This window comes from Acanthisitta chloris, unplaced genomic scaffold (assembly GCF_000695815.1).
Source record: "Acanthisitta chloris isolate BGI_N310 unplaced genomic scaffold, ASM69581v1 scaffold8300, whole genome shotgun sequence".
Taxonomy (NCBI): Eukaryota; Metazoa; Chordata; class Aves; order Passeriformes; family Acanthisittidae; genus Acanthisitta; species Acanthisitta chloris.
Window position 1 is genome coordinate 4879 of NW_008653274.1, and position 16497 is coordinate 21375.

General features: G+C 47.2%; 1 protein-coding gene across 1 annotated transcript; it reads right to left on the reverse strand.

Moving 5' to 3' along the window:
* Nucleotides 1-34: 34 nt before the first annotated feature.
* KIAA0319L (KIAA0319-like ortholog) lies at nt 35-14960 on the reverse strand (the record flags this gene model as incomplete). Its single annotated transcript, XM_009080214.1, has 18 exons — nt 14861-14960; nt 13952-14049; nt 13490-13577; nt 12405-12497; nt 11620-11752; nt 10472-10700; nt 9647-9770; nt 9404-9536; nt 9066-9214; nt 8628-8779; nt 8316-8454; nt 7838-7997; nt 5886-6028; nt 4842-4964; nt 4251-4341; nt 4159-4161; nt 2075-2166; nt 35-180 (listed from the first exon to the last, which is right to left on the reverse strand). Coding segments are annotated over exons 1-18 (2196 nt in total), but the record flags the coding sequence as incomplete, so codon positions are not given.
* Between the last annotated feature and the right edge of the window lie 1537 nt (nt 14961-16497).

Sequence of the window (16497 nt, forward strand, 5' to 3'; positions counted from 1 at the left end):
TTTCCTCCCTCTGGTTCTTGGGTTTGAGTGCCACTTGTCCGTTGCGCACAGAGCCGTTCTGGCTCCGGAGCAGCTTCCCTTTCTCCCGGTCAGGCCAGGTGAAAATGGCTTCATCGCTGTCCAGTTCAGACTCGGAGTGCATCAGGCTCGTGTCGAGGACCTGAGCTTTCTGTCTGCCACCTTGAAAGAGAAACATTTCCAGGTTAGAAATGCTTTTAGTACCAGTGAACCACCTCACCTTACTCCATCCCCTCTCCAAGTCTCCTTTTCCCATCATGTCAAAGCAGCAGCCAAATCAGACTTTCCTCCCAGAGTCTCTTATTCCCTCCAACGCTGAAGCCAGAGTGATCCTGTTTCAGACAGTTTGGCATGTCAGAGGTCACAACGACACTCCGAGGCAGCACAAAGCACCGTGAGCAGGAAGGCAGGCAAATGATGTGACCAGAAGGGGCTGTGATGACATGTGGGAGCTCTGTCTCCCTGACCTTGCTCGGGGCATTGCCTAGAAATCTCTCTGAGGGCTCATGGCTGGAGTCAGAGAAAATGCAGGTGTGTGATAGAAGATCACTGCCTTCTTACTAGCCTCTCTACTCTCCCCTCTGCTGCTCCTGCCTGCAAGGGAAGAGAGATAAATTAACAGGATGAATTTAGATGAACGCACAAGGACAGGAGAGAGACGTTTACTGATATTGTCAGCAGAGGAAATCTTTAAATTTAGCTTTTCCTTAATGGAGAAACGCAACGTTTCCTCTGCTAGTAGAAAGCTCCCTGGACATCTCTAGCAGGGAAAAAGACTCTAGTCAGCAGCCAGCCTGGGAAGCAGCAAGATGGGCACATTTATTGAGCAGTGGGCCCCCAGGTGACAGATGGTGGGATGAAAGCAGAGTTGGGTGCTGAGGGAGGGAAACACACCCGTGTTTCCTTCAAGGGTATCTGTCTTCAGGCAGCTGGGACAGCCTGGGCTCAGAGGAACAGCTGAGCAGCCTGTCACTGCAATGCTCTCCACGCTGCTCCTGGGCACTGCTCACTCTGTGCAACACCATGGCATGGGATAATTCCAGGGGGAGCAGGTATTTCCCACCAGCAAACAAGGAGCAGGGACACTTTTCCACTCACAGTTAAAACAATCCTCCAAACAGAACCAGGACACGCTCTGGTTTGAAACCCCCATTTCAGCACCTGCAGTGCTCCCTGGCATTTGGTGAGGCTGTGCTTGGCACATCCTTTCCCACTCTTCCCTCCTTTCCTGGTCAGTCAGCAGGTGACCACAGCTCACTTCAGGTATCAGATAAGACAGCTCCAGCCTGAAGTAACTCCCTGATTTTTGCAAACACCTGACAAGCACTCTCAGGACAGCAGTGTGGGCAGGAAAACGCTGGCTAAGAACACTGAAGACAGATCCTGTCTCTCTGGAATGGGCCAATGGACCTGCAGCCACATGGAGCACTGAGGAATTCATGGGTCTCCTTCCTAACAATGCACCTGCCTACTGGAAAATTAAGAGGCTGAGCTAAAATGTGAAATTTTCAGAGCCTGATGCTCACCAGGGCAAGAATAAGTAAGTTTATGATCAAGTCATTTGTAGTGGGACAGAAATCAACTTCACTCTCTCCAGTCCATGAGCAATTTCAGGTTGTTTTCGGATGTTGGTCAGTTCAGTGAAATGCTTAGTGCCACTGAATTCCTGCTTTGCTGTGAAGCATGGCCAAAGAACTGCACTTTGGCAAGAAGTGAACTACCAGCACCCAAGGGAAAACTTTAGAGCAGGAAAAGTTAGAGTCAAGACCAAACTCTGGGCTTCCTGGGTCACCTTACAGGCATCCACCTACTACTTGTGTGATACCAAGTGGGAACAGCAAGACCAGGCCAGTTTCAGGCCCAATTTCCAAACCAAAGGGTTGGATGACTTCACTAAATACTCCATATCCAGGTCTGAAACAAGCTCTTAGATCTGCTGAGACCTCTCTGTCAGCCCTGACACTGTGTTTGTTTCCCTCTGTGATTTTAAGCCCACTGAGGACGTGTTCTCAGCCAGCACTCTGCAAGTGCTGAGCTCTTCCCTCTCATGTTTTACCTGCTTTGGGGTTTGGTTTTAACTCCAGGCTTTCTTGATCCGTTGCATCCAAAATCTTGTATTTGCTTTTTCTTTTGGACTTTCCTTTTCGTCTGAAGGGAGAGAAAGGGAATTAAGAGGCAGTCCAGGTCTCAAAAGGCTGGAAGATTAGTAAAGTAATGCCAAGCATTCTTAGTACTTCTCTAACTATAGATAATTACCAAGGTGACAACCCCCCAAATATTGTTGTCTACTTATTATTGATTAATTACTACTACTAGCTTACCTTACACACAATACTACTGGCCACCTACATATCAATCATAAAATGCCCCGATCATTGTTCTCCACCTTTAACCATCTTCAACTTCCGTTAGCAATCAGAAATTCCCCTAACATTTGTTTGTTTTTGAGCAATCTAGACTTATGGCTTTACTAATCCTTTCAGAAATTAATCTTATAAACATATGCTATCAACATTAACAATAAACCTATAACAACTAAACTAAATACCTTATTTTAACTAAATCCTTAGCCTACCTAAGATATATTTTAAATAATAGCACTATTCTGGCTTGTTAGCAAGCTGACTTATCTATAAAACAGTAAAACTAAACCAGACCTAAAAACTCTGGCAGCAGGAGAAAACAAATATGTATCTGTGACAAGTGCAATGAACTGTTCTCCTTGTTGCCAGCCTGGCTAGCAACAAGGGGTTTCTGCTTGAGTTTGTCATTAGTATAGTCCTCAACATAGGTTACAGATGGGTCTCTTCTTTGTCATGGTTCATCACAGGCCACAGTTCTTTCAAGTCCTTTCAATTTAAGTTCGCACAGGAGTTTTAATCCATCCAGTACAGCAGCACAGAAATAGCAGTAACATCTGGGCCCTGTGCCAGGTCAGGCACCTCCCCATAGTTGTTAGAACAACTTGTCATCTATGACAAGGTCCCAAAGACAGTCCCCATATTTCCTCCATTCTTGCTCATTAAAGGATGAATCAGAGTTTTCAAAGAAACCCTTCGTCATTCCAAAGGCGATAAGCTCTGGAACCTGCTCGATACAAGTTACTCCTTGCCTTTCTAAAAAGCATGATAATAAGGTGAGAGCTATCTCCTTTTCCATTGCACAACGGTGCTCCAACGTTGATCCCAACGTTGATCCGATCCGCGTCGAACACCCGCTGATCCCTGCCGTAAGCGACATATATCCGAATTTAGTCGCAGCGCGGCCAGCCGCGATGGTGCAGCGCTGTTTCTCCAAAGGAGCCCTCCTCGGACTCGTGCAGACGCCTCTCGGATGGTCCAGGTGTCTTCTGCCCTTCGGCCGCTGCCACCGGCGCTCCGGCCGCGCCGCGCGATCCAGCCTTCCCTCCAGGTCCAGGGTCCAGGTCTCTGTCCCTGTCCCTGTTTGGGCACCAGTTGCAGGGAAATTCCATGCGGGGAAGCAAGCGGCCGACTCAGTGTGAGTGATAAAGCAAGCTCCAACTTTATTGGTAGCTCAGTTCTTCTCTGATACGGTACATGATAAATGTGCCTATTTGTTACTTAGCATTACCCAACAGCATTACCTAAGCTCCAAAAGTTAGGTTAATATACTTTTTCTGCCTGCGGTTGCAGCTGTGAAGAAGTCTTCTTTATTCTCTGGAGAATCCTTCTTTGTTTTCCCGGATAGTTTATCCTTGGGCTTGCAACATTGCTGAGTTTTCCTAGACAGCTTGTCCTTCGGCTGCAACATTTTGCTGAGAAAATAAATTCTAGTGCTGAGAAGCTAAATTCCTGAGGCCTACTTCATGGTTATATGCTCAAAGCTCCCACAGACCTTTGCTCGACTCTTGCTTGCACAAAGCTCTCTAGGAGCTGTGCCCCTGTTCCCTTAGCCATTCTTCAACAGAAGATAAAACAGCTCTGACCTTCAAAGCTAGAGCACTTGCTATTTCCGATTAGGTTTGTAACAGTATGTCAAGTTTGCAGCATTGTATCTCTTGAAACAGTGAAAACATGGCTAATTTGCAGGTTTACAGGTTAATCCAAACTTTGCTCAACTGAGCCCAGAGTTCTGGGACTTCAGTGACAAAAACCATCATCCCAGGGCTCAGCAGGTGACCTGCTGGGATGAGGGTTTGAGTCTTTTCCTTCCTGCTGCAGCTACTTGGCTCTGAAGCACTGACAGAGTGGGGGTTAGGGCCTCAGTCCCACCTCTTACAACAGCAGATCACCATCCAGGACAAGATTCCAAGGGCAACCACGATGACAAAAGATGCAATGATCACATACAGCACACTCCACTCTGAAAGAACAACCCCAGAGATAAACACATTTTGGCAACTCATGCAGGTGACAGTGTGTGTTTTGAGGGACTATTCTTGGGGAAGAAAAGGCAAGGCCTGACCCTTTGCAGAGTCTGAGGCCAGTGGCCCTCCCTGGCAGCACCCCTGGCAGGCAGAGGCTCGAGATCCTGCCTGCAGGCTCACTGGGCAGGTTTTAGTGTGTGCTCTCTTAGAGATTTTGCTTCCCTGTGGCAGGAAAGCCTCTGTATAGGCATGGCAGGAGAGAGCTGTGATTTATACACCCAGAATGGACTCAACCCTTAGTGAGTGTTCCCTGAGAGGGTCAGAAGAAGAGCTGCTGCCCCACCAAACATCACCTGCCCAGAAGGGACGTGCAGTGCCACCAGGCAGGGCCTGTCTCCTCATGTGCACATCACCTCACAGGCACTGGGACGCCACAGGAACCTGTTTCCCTGCCCACCCCAGGCTCCAAACAGCCATCCCAGGGAGGGTTACATACCACAGTTGCTTTCACCATCCCCCATCTGCACCCTGACGAAGTTCTCCATCCAGAAGGGGTCACAGACACAGCGCTTGGTGAAGGAGTCGCAGCGCCCGTGCTCAGAGCAGTTCAGCTGACAGGCTGGGGACCAAAACCAGCAAGGTGAACTAAGTGACTCACGGCTGAGGCAAAAAAGTGGGACAATATCATTCAGTACAGCCAACCCCTTGGTGCTCTAGCTTGAGGCTGCCCCTCTGCAGCTCATTCGTAGCTCAGCTGTAATCACAAGAGGCAGGAAGTGCAAACCTGAGCTCCTAGGCCTCATGCCAAGCTAAGAAATCCCACTCCACCACCAATATAATGTACATTTAGCCCAATAAATCCTGATTTTGATATGCAAGTTATGGAATTTGTGTATTTATTAAGAGAATGTTTTGAAACAAGGCTCTGATTTTCCAACTCCAACCCAGCCAGTGAGACAGGCAAGCAACAAACCAACCCTTCAAGGGACCAAACAGAACTCAAAAGTGGCTTCTGAAGACCAAAAAATGGTAAGATCAGGAAGTCATGATGGTCATTACTTTACATAATTCTAGTTTAAAATCTCTAACTGATCAGCAAATGATCCTCACAGGATGGAGCTCATAAAAAACTCCCAGTGCTAACGTAAAGCTGTAAAGGAGTGAGAGAGGAAACCACTTCCTGCAGACTGAGGTGTGTGCTGCACAGCAGACAAGACGTGCAGGTTATTGTTTTCAGGATGGCTGTGCTCCACATTTTAGTTTCACCAATATCAATCTGCTTTTGGCTCTGTGAATTCTCCTCCTCCCAGCAACACTACGAGTAACCACTTTACATCAAGTTCAACAGTAAATATGGATAAATAACTGATAAGTTTAGAGTCTATCACTTATTTTCCTGCTTCCCCGTTACTAACACGAAGCTCCTGCAGTGAGTGTGTGGGCACACAGGCGTTTTTAGCACCCACAAGGCTCCTTATCCTGGCAGGCAGCTGGAAGAAGGGAACAGATGTCAGTCTGTGCCTGGGTGACTCTCACTTACTGACTGTGTTGATCTCCAGCGCGCGGAAGATGAGGAAGTCTGACTGCTGCTTCCGCAGCTCGTTCTTCAGCGTCCAGGCCACTTCTCGGCCCTTGAATATCTGGTGGGGAGGCTGGTTCTGGACAAAGAACACCATCTTCGTGCTGCAAGACAGGCAAGACTGACTATCAGCTGTCGGTCACCAGAATCCCAAATTTATGTGAGGACTTCTGGCTCCATTTGAAAGCAATAATGGTAGACCAGCTCACACAATAGAAAACCTTTTGGGGCACCTGATCCATCCATATTTTCAGGGGTTAGACTGTTTTTGAGTTTGCTAATCAAGCACATCTTTGCACGTTCATGCTAAGCATCAAATTCCCAAACATTAAGGTCCTGCTGTTTCCATAATCTCCTCCCTCTCTCCCTGTGGGATCCTTAGACCTTACTGTGCCTGGGGATTCATTCACCTGCTCAGCACAGAGCTCCAGCAGCAGGCACTGAAGGTTCAGTTTTTTGCAGAGCTCAGTCTGAATGCACCAAGTGTTATAGCCAAGAAACACCTCAGGTGTGGAGGATTCTGCATTGTGCAGCTTTTAGTGCATCAACTTTATGACAGAAGAACTTGCTCCCCATGGCTTGCTCACCTTGCAGAGCCCTGTGGATCCTTCAGATTCATAAAAGGATGCATGGATGTTTGGGATTTATTATCACCAGTGAGCTTATGAAGCCCTCCAGACTATGTTAAAAAACCCCAGCAGTCAGAGGAAAAAAGCTCTTTTTTTTAACAGCAGGAGTTACTTTGATAGTTGAGGCAAGAATGGGATCTTCAAGCCATCTGTCAGAAAACAGTCTCTGCTCTTTTATAACACTTCCCACTTTTGTCTGCTTACTAAACACAAACAGATGAAGCATTACTTGCAAGAATCCCTTACTTGCCTTGCTCAGTGAGGAGCAGTGGCCTGGCCATGGCAGAGACAGAGAGGTACTATTACAACAGAAAGTGCTGCCTCCTCTCTTCTGGGCTCCCTAGCTTTGCATGGACAATGAATTCTGACTTTACTGCTAGCCCAGGCCACGTGGACACGAAGGAAGTGATCACTGCACACAGGAAAGTGTAAAGTAACAGCAGATTTATTGCTGACTTGCTGCAGGAATTCTAGCATGTCCCTTAGTTCTCTTTCAGTGCTTTACCTGGCTTAAAACCACTCCACTTCTAGTAAAAATGAAGTGCAATATTGTCCTTCTTACACCAGATTGCCACTCCTGGCTTGTTGCCACTGTCCAGGCAATCCTGACCTACAGCCCTGCCCAGCAGGAAGCTTCCAAGGGTTTAGAAGAAATGCAGTTTACTGGAAGCCAAATCACAACCCAAATTAAGCTTTCCTTACCTCTTCAGACAGAAATACACTGGCTTTCAGCATCTCCTTGCACATTAAATCAAAGCAGTTGTGTAGGAAGCAAAGCTAATGCAGAACTCGTGGGAGGTGTCCCTGTCCATGGATGATCTTTAAGGTCCTTCCAACTCAAGCCATCCTGTAACTCTGAGAACACCCAAGCTGACATGAAGGCGAGGGTGAAGGGGACTGCTACACATCACCTCTGCTGTGTCAGGAGTGCCTCACCATGCTCCTGCACCAAGCCCTGCTACTGCTCCAGGTATAAAACACAGCTGCAGAACAGCCTCCAGACAGTCTTCACAATGTTCAAAGCCAAATCAGATTACTTCTTATTTTACAGATTTGAGGGGAAGAGGCAACAGCAGCAGCAGCAGTTTTCAAGGTCAATGCACCATCTCAAGAGGGGAGAGATACCCCAGACCTGCTTTGGCAACACACCCCTGACCTGAGCAAGCAGGAATATCAGTGCTAAGCAACAGCTCCACACATTCTGATCGTCCAAGCTGCTTCTCAGGAGAGAAGAGCCCTTGGTTTAGTAGACCCTCGAGCAATCCCCTCCCAGATGAATCCCACCTTTGTTCAGTGTATGGCTGGATCTTTTGCACAGTGATGTCTGAGTCCAGGACCCCCAGCAGCACTCCTATCTGCCGGATGAACATCCCCTTCTGCCGCTCCGTCAGCTGGCTGACGTTCACATCCAGAATCATCTCCACAAGGTTATTTTTCCTAGGATCTAGGGAGAATGCAGATAATACAGATCTTTAGAATGTCTATTTCACAGCCTGGGTACAAGGCAGGTGTTTAGTATCATTCCAGAACGTTTCTGCTTTGAACACAACACTGCAGAGTGGCACTGTCGGAAGGGACACAAGTCTGACTTTAACAGCAAGCAGTGAATCAGCTCCTAAGAACCACATGAAAACACAATCACAGCCTCCACAACTTTAGACTGTTACAGTTCTGAAATGGACTAGATAACACATTTTAATCCCAGCAGACTGCATCCAGAGGGCTGTAGGCAAACGTGGCCCACCACAACACCCAGACTCACCAGGTCTGACCTCTACCGTGGTCCTTTCCACATCACTCTCTCCTTTGGCATCTGTTACTCTGAGGTGAAATGTGTAGGTTCCTTCTACCAAATTGGACAGGAGGAGAACAGGATGATGATCTGAATTATTTAAGACTTCCTGGAAGTTAGAACAAAGTAAGTATGAGGAAACAAAGGATCAAACTAGCATGATACGTTCTCATACTTCAGGGTATCACAAGGTAACAGTACAACAATGAGCTTTACATCTCCTCAGGAGCTGTTTGCACTACCTCGCCCTGATTTTGTGATGCTTTACAAAGCAAACCTCACCCCAGCTGCAGGGCTCCCCTCATCCCGGGTCCACAGGTAGCTGACAATCGCCTTATCATCGGAGGACTTGGATCCATCCAGCTCCGCGGTGTTTGTGGGCAAGGTGATGACCACATTGCCAGCAATCTTTGCAATGGGTGGCTTGTTTATCTCTAAATAAACAGAGAGGAAGCAGTTGGAGGAAGATCTGGTAATGCCCAGTCAAGAACTACTGCATCAGCTCTCCAGTGTAACCCAGAAATCGTTAACCCCAGGGAACAGAAGGGAAATAGGATTGAGCTGAAGACACTTTTCCTCCAGAAAAAGGCAAACCCCTGACGTAGGGAAGGCCATTCCAGTGCTCTCCACGTCACTTTCCCCCACTCCTTACTCTCCCTGTCTCTGAACTGCCCAGAGACAACCTGTGACCCAAGCTGCTCTGCTCGTGGCTGGACATACCTTCCTTGACGATGACATTGACTGAGCTTTGGCTCTGCAGGTTCCTCTCATCTTTCACTGTCAGAGTGAACTCATATGTCCCCACCTGGAGGCCTGTGACAGTGGCAATGCTGCTGTTGGCATTCTCCAGTTTGACACCATCTGGGCCCCTAACCAAAACACAAGGGGTTTGTTCAGTTTTTTTACCCTTTTCAGGGGTTTGGATCAGTTTAAACTTTGAGAGCTGGTCAGGCCCAATGTGACCAGGACTGAACACAAGGAAGGTGTGTGTGTGGGGTGTGTCACATTTGAAATGAAAGATCTGGATACACAAGAACATTCTGGAAGGTGACACACACCGTGTTTTCTCCCACAGAAACGAAACTATCTTCTGGTCATCCGAGCTCTTGCTGCCATCTAGAGTGGTGCTGTCCACAGGAAGAGTCAACTCTTTATCTGGACCAGCATCTGCCTTTGGGGGCTTGTTGTTCTCTGAAAAAGGATGCAGTATTTTCATACACATGCCATAAAGGTGGAGATTAAAACCCCATCAGTAAGAGTTTGCTTCGTGAGCCTCAGTACATCTCTTGCAGGCAGCTTACCTGGCTGGACTATCACAGTGACCTCTGCAGTGGACTGGTGCCCAGCAGAATCAGTCACTATGAGCTGGTAGGTGTAATCTCCTTCCTGCATTGCAGAGAGCTGCAAGACTGGTGTCCTCACCCCCTGTGAGAAAACACAGTCATGGATTGAAAACAATCCTCACACAGGTGAGACCAGACCAGAAGACTCTGATTCTAAAATAACAGATTCTAGGGGGTTATTACCACCTCTTGCTATGGTGACAGGAGTCTGTGCCACTTCAGCATGCAAAGCACTGACAGCTAAATCTATGCACAGCTACAAGGACACTGTTGTGGGATATCAGAGGAAAGTCATGCAGGCATTCAAGGCCTTTGGGATTCAATAGTTCCCAGCTCCAGCAAAACCTCCAGGGAGCTCTGTGCAAATCCCACCACTGGGAACCTGATTCATGGACTTTCCTACTCTATAAATTTGACAGAGGTAATAATCTTTCAAAGAAAAATGATGACATGGAAACAAGTTCAGCTTTTACTGTTTAGGGCTGAGGAGTGTCTGGCCAATAGCAGCTCAGAAATTTCTCTCAAGCCTCCTTCTTCAGCTGCATTGCTAAAGAAAGGAAACAGGATGCCAGTGAAACCTGTGGCTAGGCTGGTGCAGTAGCTCAGCCACTAAGGCAACACAAGGTTCACCTGGATTTAGTTCTAGGTATGCATTTCATCATCACATGTTTGCTCTGTAGGATTATAAAAGACAGTTGCTATTAGCCAATTAAAATGGCTTGACTACAGATAAAAAGCCAGCTAGTGAGCAATCCAGGAGCAACACTGGAGACCTGCACTGACCTGCATCTCCATCACCTTCCCCTTGCTGTTGGGGCTGAGCAGCCACTCGTAGCTGACGATGCTGTGATCATCCGTGCTCTGGTTGCCGTAGAGGGTGATGGAGTTCTGGGGCAGAGTGATCACCTGGTTTGGGCCTGCATTTGCCACTGGAGGATAATCCACTGCCTTGTTCACAGTCAGGTTTGCAGTGGTGGAGTTGCTGGCACCATCTGAGTCCACGACTGTTAGACTGAAGAGGGGGAAAAGAAGTGCAAGCAGTGAGGAGCTACAGCAGTCAGAGCTGAATGCAGAACACTGGCTGGAGTCACCCCAAATGAAGAGAAGAGTTAGAACTGAAGACACTCTAAGGACAGGATGGTTTGAGACAGCTGTGCTTTTTCTGACTAGAAACTTCCCCCAAATGCCCAATTATCAGCCCCAAAGCGACGCAAGAAATCTAAGAGTCACGCCCATCTCTCACTTGAGACCCACCAACCAGTTCCAAGGTGAAACACAGAAGTTTGTTACTAAGCCACAAGTGGCCTGGGCACAGCATGTTGTCTCAGGTGGGCTGGGACCACAAAACAGAACTTCTTTTTGCCAAACCTAGACCTGAGCATGGACCTGACTAGTGTCTATACCAACTGCTTGGGAGGAAACAGCGTTCAGATGAACTACTCTGGTTTATCTAATTTGAAACAGACCTGCTGATGCAGGACATCACACCAAACTGCAGGACAAACACGAAAGGAAAACCTATTGCTCAGGTTGTGCATAAAACCATTAGGCCTCATTCACTTATCAGGGTCAAACACATTGCATTTAAAAACTGGATTTAGAGACTGCATTCCTTCCTAAGCCTTTACCCAAACAGTTTAGATTTGACATTTCAAGAGACATTTTGCAGCACTGACAGACCATTTGTTCCCTTCTGCCATCATCTTAAACCAGGCCACAACTTTAGCTGGACAGCTTATCTCTCCTGAAGTGCAAAGCTACAAAACTACCTGAAAGTGCAGAAGCAGAGAGAGAAAGAACACATCAGGAAAAGGGAGTTCTCTCCCTGTTTTGTGTTGGTTTTTTCAAACCAGATTAACACTGCCTCAGGAATCTCACACATTTCACTCTTCAGGGAGGAGAACTGACTGGCTCTCCCAGGTGGAGCTCACCTGAAGGTGTAGTTCCCAGGCACCAGGTTGGTCAGGGTCAGTATGGCAGTGTCACTGGAGACCTTCTCCTCCCGCAGAGGACCCTTCAGCTCTTCCCAGTGGTAGCTGACAATTTTGTCATCATCAGTGCTTTCTGTTTCAGTTATGGAAGAAGACACACATACAAGGAGTTGGAAAATGCTGCTTCACAAGAGGGCAAAGGTATTTTTGATCTAAGCCCAGAGGTGTCTCATGCTCAGACATCCAAACTGTAACAAATCAGTGCTGGCTGGGGCTAAGAGCACCTGAATGTATTTAAACCCCTGAAAAGGTCTAGTGCAGGCCAGGACCACTGAAGATGGTGTCAGTAACTATCATCATCATGGAATCATCATAGAATTTAGGGGTTGGAATGGACCTTGCAGATCATCTAGCCCCAACTCCCCCTGTCATGGCAGGGACACCTCCTCACTAGACCAGGCTGCTCAAGGCCTCAGCATGTCTGAAGCTTAATACAAGAGTTCAGTAATTTCGACTGATAGCAATTATTCTTTTATTCTAAGCAGCAACCTCTAGAGCTCTTCCTTTTTCAGGAGATTGGCCCAGGCCAGTGCCCTTTGAAAGGGAACACGGAGAGGTGCTGTCCTGTGTGTATCCCCCTCTCCTGGCAAGAGAAGCTGATTCCTTACACTGAGTTGTGTTTGATAGGGTCACAGTTTCTCTTAAGCCTTAAGCAAAGGACCAGCCCAGAGCCAAACACCCCAACCAGCCCCGCCAGGTGCTGTACCAAACCCGCAGGTACTCACGGCTGCCGTCGATAACAGTGGAAATGGTTGGCAGTGAGATCTCCTGGGACTGTGGGGACACGATGGCAACAGGAGGCTGATTCACCCGGGGCTCTGCAACAGCAATGCAGCTATTAGCATGACACTACAGGCAGATCAAACCCAGGCCAAGGAACTGCAAGGCTATCAGCAACAGCGATTCATGCCTTCAGTTCTACATCAGGTTTGGGGAATCAATGCCAACCAAAGGGATTTAAAACAGCAAGGAGGTGAAGTGCCACCACACCACCCTGGAAATGGCTGCACACTGGGTCAAGCACTCAAGCACAGACCATTCTAAGAGAGCAGCACTTACAGCTTCTTGCCAAAGTTTGGCTGCTGCTCTGAAAAACAAATGATTTTGATGCATGCTGCCAGCTGCAGACTCACTGCTTGTAAGGAAACGATCAGCCACAGCACCCAGAAGGGCAGTCACACACTCCTGCTTACTCAGGGAGTGCAAGAATCCTTCTTAGCCCACTAAGGCTGGAGAAAAGGTCCTGCTGATGTGTGCAAAATGAAGGGGCTTTGCTGAAACCTGTGGCTGCCTCTTTACACAGGCCATCTAAAAAGTGAGGCAGTCAGAACAAGCTGCACCAGCTCATCTGCAAATCATGTCTCATGTAAGGAATGAGGTTTGACTTAACCTGCCTGAGGTTGGGAATGATAGTCCTTACCGGGCAGGGAAGAAAAGAACCGCCAAAGGAGCTTCAAAGCCCTGGCTTCAGGTCTTGATCCTGCTGCCATTAGCTTTTTGCCAGGCTGCAGCTAGTTTGTATGGAAGCAGTGGCCTTCCAGGGTGAGGTGTTTGCTGAGCACTTCTGTATCAGGATTCTAGCTCTTTTGTTGACTGGCTGGCCTGATGCAGTGCAGCAGAAAGAGCTGTGTATTGGCAATAGCTTCCCATCCCAGGAAACGACTCCATAAATATATATACACACTGAGTTCACAGCACAATGAGTTTTCACTGCATTAAAGCAGAGTCCAGCCAAATAAGCAAACCCCATTACAAGGGTGTCACGGCTTGTCAGAGACAGGTGAAGTAAAGATTCAATCCCAGCACTCACTTGGATTCACTGTCACATTCACATATCCTTCTCCACGTGCGTTTTCCCCATCAACAACCACTTTGAACTCGTACAGACCAACAGTGAGCTGGAAGCAAACACAAAGGATTATTCACCTACAGGTTGGGAGCACCTTGTCAAGAGCTATTGGAAGGTCAAGTTACTGTACTCTGGCACAGCAGCACCCAAGCAATTACGCTTCAGCCCCTGCACACACAGGGAAGGATGGTTTCCAAGCCAAAAACACCTTGGAGTTTACAATGGCTATGCAGAAACCAAAGACTCATATTCCTCTCTGCCACAGGATTGTCAGCCAAGCTTTATTTTCCAGCAACAACATGCAAACAGAACAGTGATACCAGAGATTAGTTCAGCTTGTCTGGCCACAGGAATCTGTACGAGCAGATTGCATTTGAGATGAGCAAGAAGAGAAGGAAATCTCTTCAGCAGCAAAAGATTTACCTTAGACAACTTCAGGGTCTGGGAGTGCTTCCCTTCCATTTCTCCACTGTAGTCTTTTGGATGAGTAATCAATTCCCACTCATAGGAATATGTGGTTCCTTAAAAAAAAAAGAGTCCAGATGTTTGTTTTCAAAGCCTGATCTCTGCCATGCTAAAGAACTGCAAAGGTATTAAACATTTACAAGGCGCATTCTGCTGCACTATGGAGAAATAAGACAGCTTGGAGTTTGGGCTGCAGCTTTTTGGGAATATACCCAGGAAAGGAGACATCTGTGCTTCTAAACTCATTTAGTCTGCAGCCAAAACCCATCTCTCAGCCTCTAAGGCATTAAAGAGCTGTGGAACAATCACAGCTCCAGAATAATAAGAGCGGAAAGCTTTATCCTGCCCCCAGATCCTGCAGACACAGCAAAACGCTGGTTTTGAACAGGAATCATCAATCCCTGCTGCTGCACCACAAGGAGCACACCTGTCTCTCCTCTGCAGCTCCCACTGCCACTGTGGCCAGAGCTAAGATAAGAACTTTACAAATACCAGCCAACAATTGGCACGATGAAACGAGGACTGTACAGAAACGTGTTCCTCAGCAGCTCCAACCCCCACACCTCAACCCAGCAAAGGAGGGATCACTTGCTCCAGCAGCTCAGCACTTATCAGCTAATACTAAGAGCAAATACTAAAGATCCACTGCTTCCACTGCCATCTCCCAAACCTACTGGCTCTGTAGCACTTTCCATCTCTCGTGTCTCGCAGTTTTCTGTGAGAGGCAGTGTGAGAGTAATAGCAGGGAATGAAAAATTCCTACAGGACAGCATTCTCTGACAAGGGACATCTTATTACACACCACATATGATGCCAATTTGCATTTCACAGCCCAAGCCCTCAGCAAAATGCCCAGGGAAGCCTTACGAGGTGGTGGCTCAGGAAGCACGAACGCGTTCAGCTGGACTTCGTTCTTTGGCAGGGTCACTTCCACACTGTCTCCAGCAGAAACCACCAGCTCCTTCATGACTGGGAGGGACAAACACACAGTTGGAAGAGGAACAGCAGAGAAAGATTAATTGTGTCCCTAAACCCACCTCGGTTTAAATGGCCTAAACCTCATGGGTATGTTGTAAACACTGCACCCAATGCAGCTCTTGGTTCAGGGTTTGCTCTCCTGGTTAATGCAAAAGCACTAATTGGGGTTTACCATTTCAAGACAAGCCCAAAATTCCTGTCATGTCTCTCTGTGCTGAAACCCTTCCCCTCAGGCCCTGCATGGGGAGTCTCTTCACCCGGGTCCAGCAGGATGGGAAGGGTTTTACCTGACAGGTTTTTGGCACAGAACTCAACTGCAAGACAAACACTGCTATACCCAAACTGCAATTCCAGAGCTTCGCAAAGATATGAAGAATCCATGGAATTTCTTTCTTGAAGAAGTGCTTGAGGGCTCAGGGAATTGTTTAAAACCTGCATAGCTGCCACCCTGAGTATGGAAGCTCAAATACCAACCTGGTCCTTTTATGTGTATTTTCTTTTCCAGCCCTGTTCCAATTTTTCTTGGCATTCCATTTCAAGTACACTGACAGGCAGTTTGTTTTTAAAGACTACAGAGTAACCTTGAGAACTGTGGCTGGTGACATATTTTTTCTGCTTTTTATTAGCATTAAGGCAACCAGAAAGCTGAACACATTTCTTAAAATCATCTCTCAGCCTCCTCTTCCCTTCCCATCTCTTTTGTCCTTTTCTTATTGGGCCTAGGAATTATGCATAGGAAACAAGGATTAAAGTTGCTTTACAACATTTCAGGGGTGTGCACAGAAAATCCAAGTGAAAAAAGATGGGGAATATCCCTAAATATTTAGCCTTTCTTCTTTCTTCATGTTATCTAATCTCTCATGTTTATTAGCCACTGGAACTAACCATCAAATTCTGTTCTTCCCCACTCAGTTACTCTAGACCTTGGCATATTATAACCCCATCAGCCTTTCAGCTGCAAAGAGTTCCAAGGCAAAAAGAAATCAGGTCTCAACAGGAAAAAAAAAACCCACAGGAAAAGAGACAAAAACCCTTGGAAAAAACTCAGTAGCTTGGAAAAACTACCCTTGACATCACCTTTGTACTGTTTAGCAGAACCAGGAGGCCCTGGCTGTGTTCCTCTGCCAACACAGGCCAACCAAGATGTTTATATTTTCCACTTTCAGCTGGGATAAGCCCTTAAAAAAATATTAACTTGTTAGCACAGCCAGCCAATGATCTTCCTGCCAAGAACATCTTTGGATGCAGCACTTCCTTTGCACCTTCCATTTGTTCCCTTGTAAGGGAAAGGAACCCTGAATTCACCAGAAATTCAGCTGTGAATCCATCAGCAAACTGGATTAACTGAACTGAGACACCACACAAGCAGCACACACCCCTCCCAGTCCACAGCCATCCCTGGGAGAGGGAACTGAGCTGCCAAAGGGCATTTTGGCTCTTACACCTTTGCAAGAGTCTGTTCTAGGAAATCCCAGTGTGAACAGAAACATCCCTTTGCTGCAGAGCAGAGCGAGGGTTAACAGCCA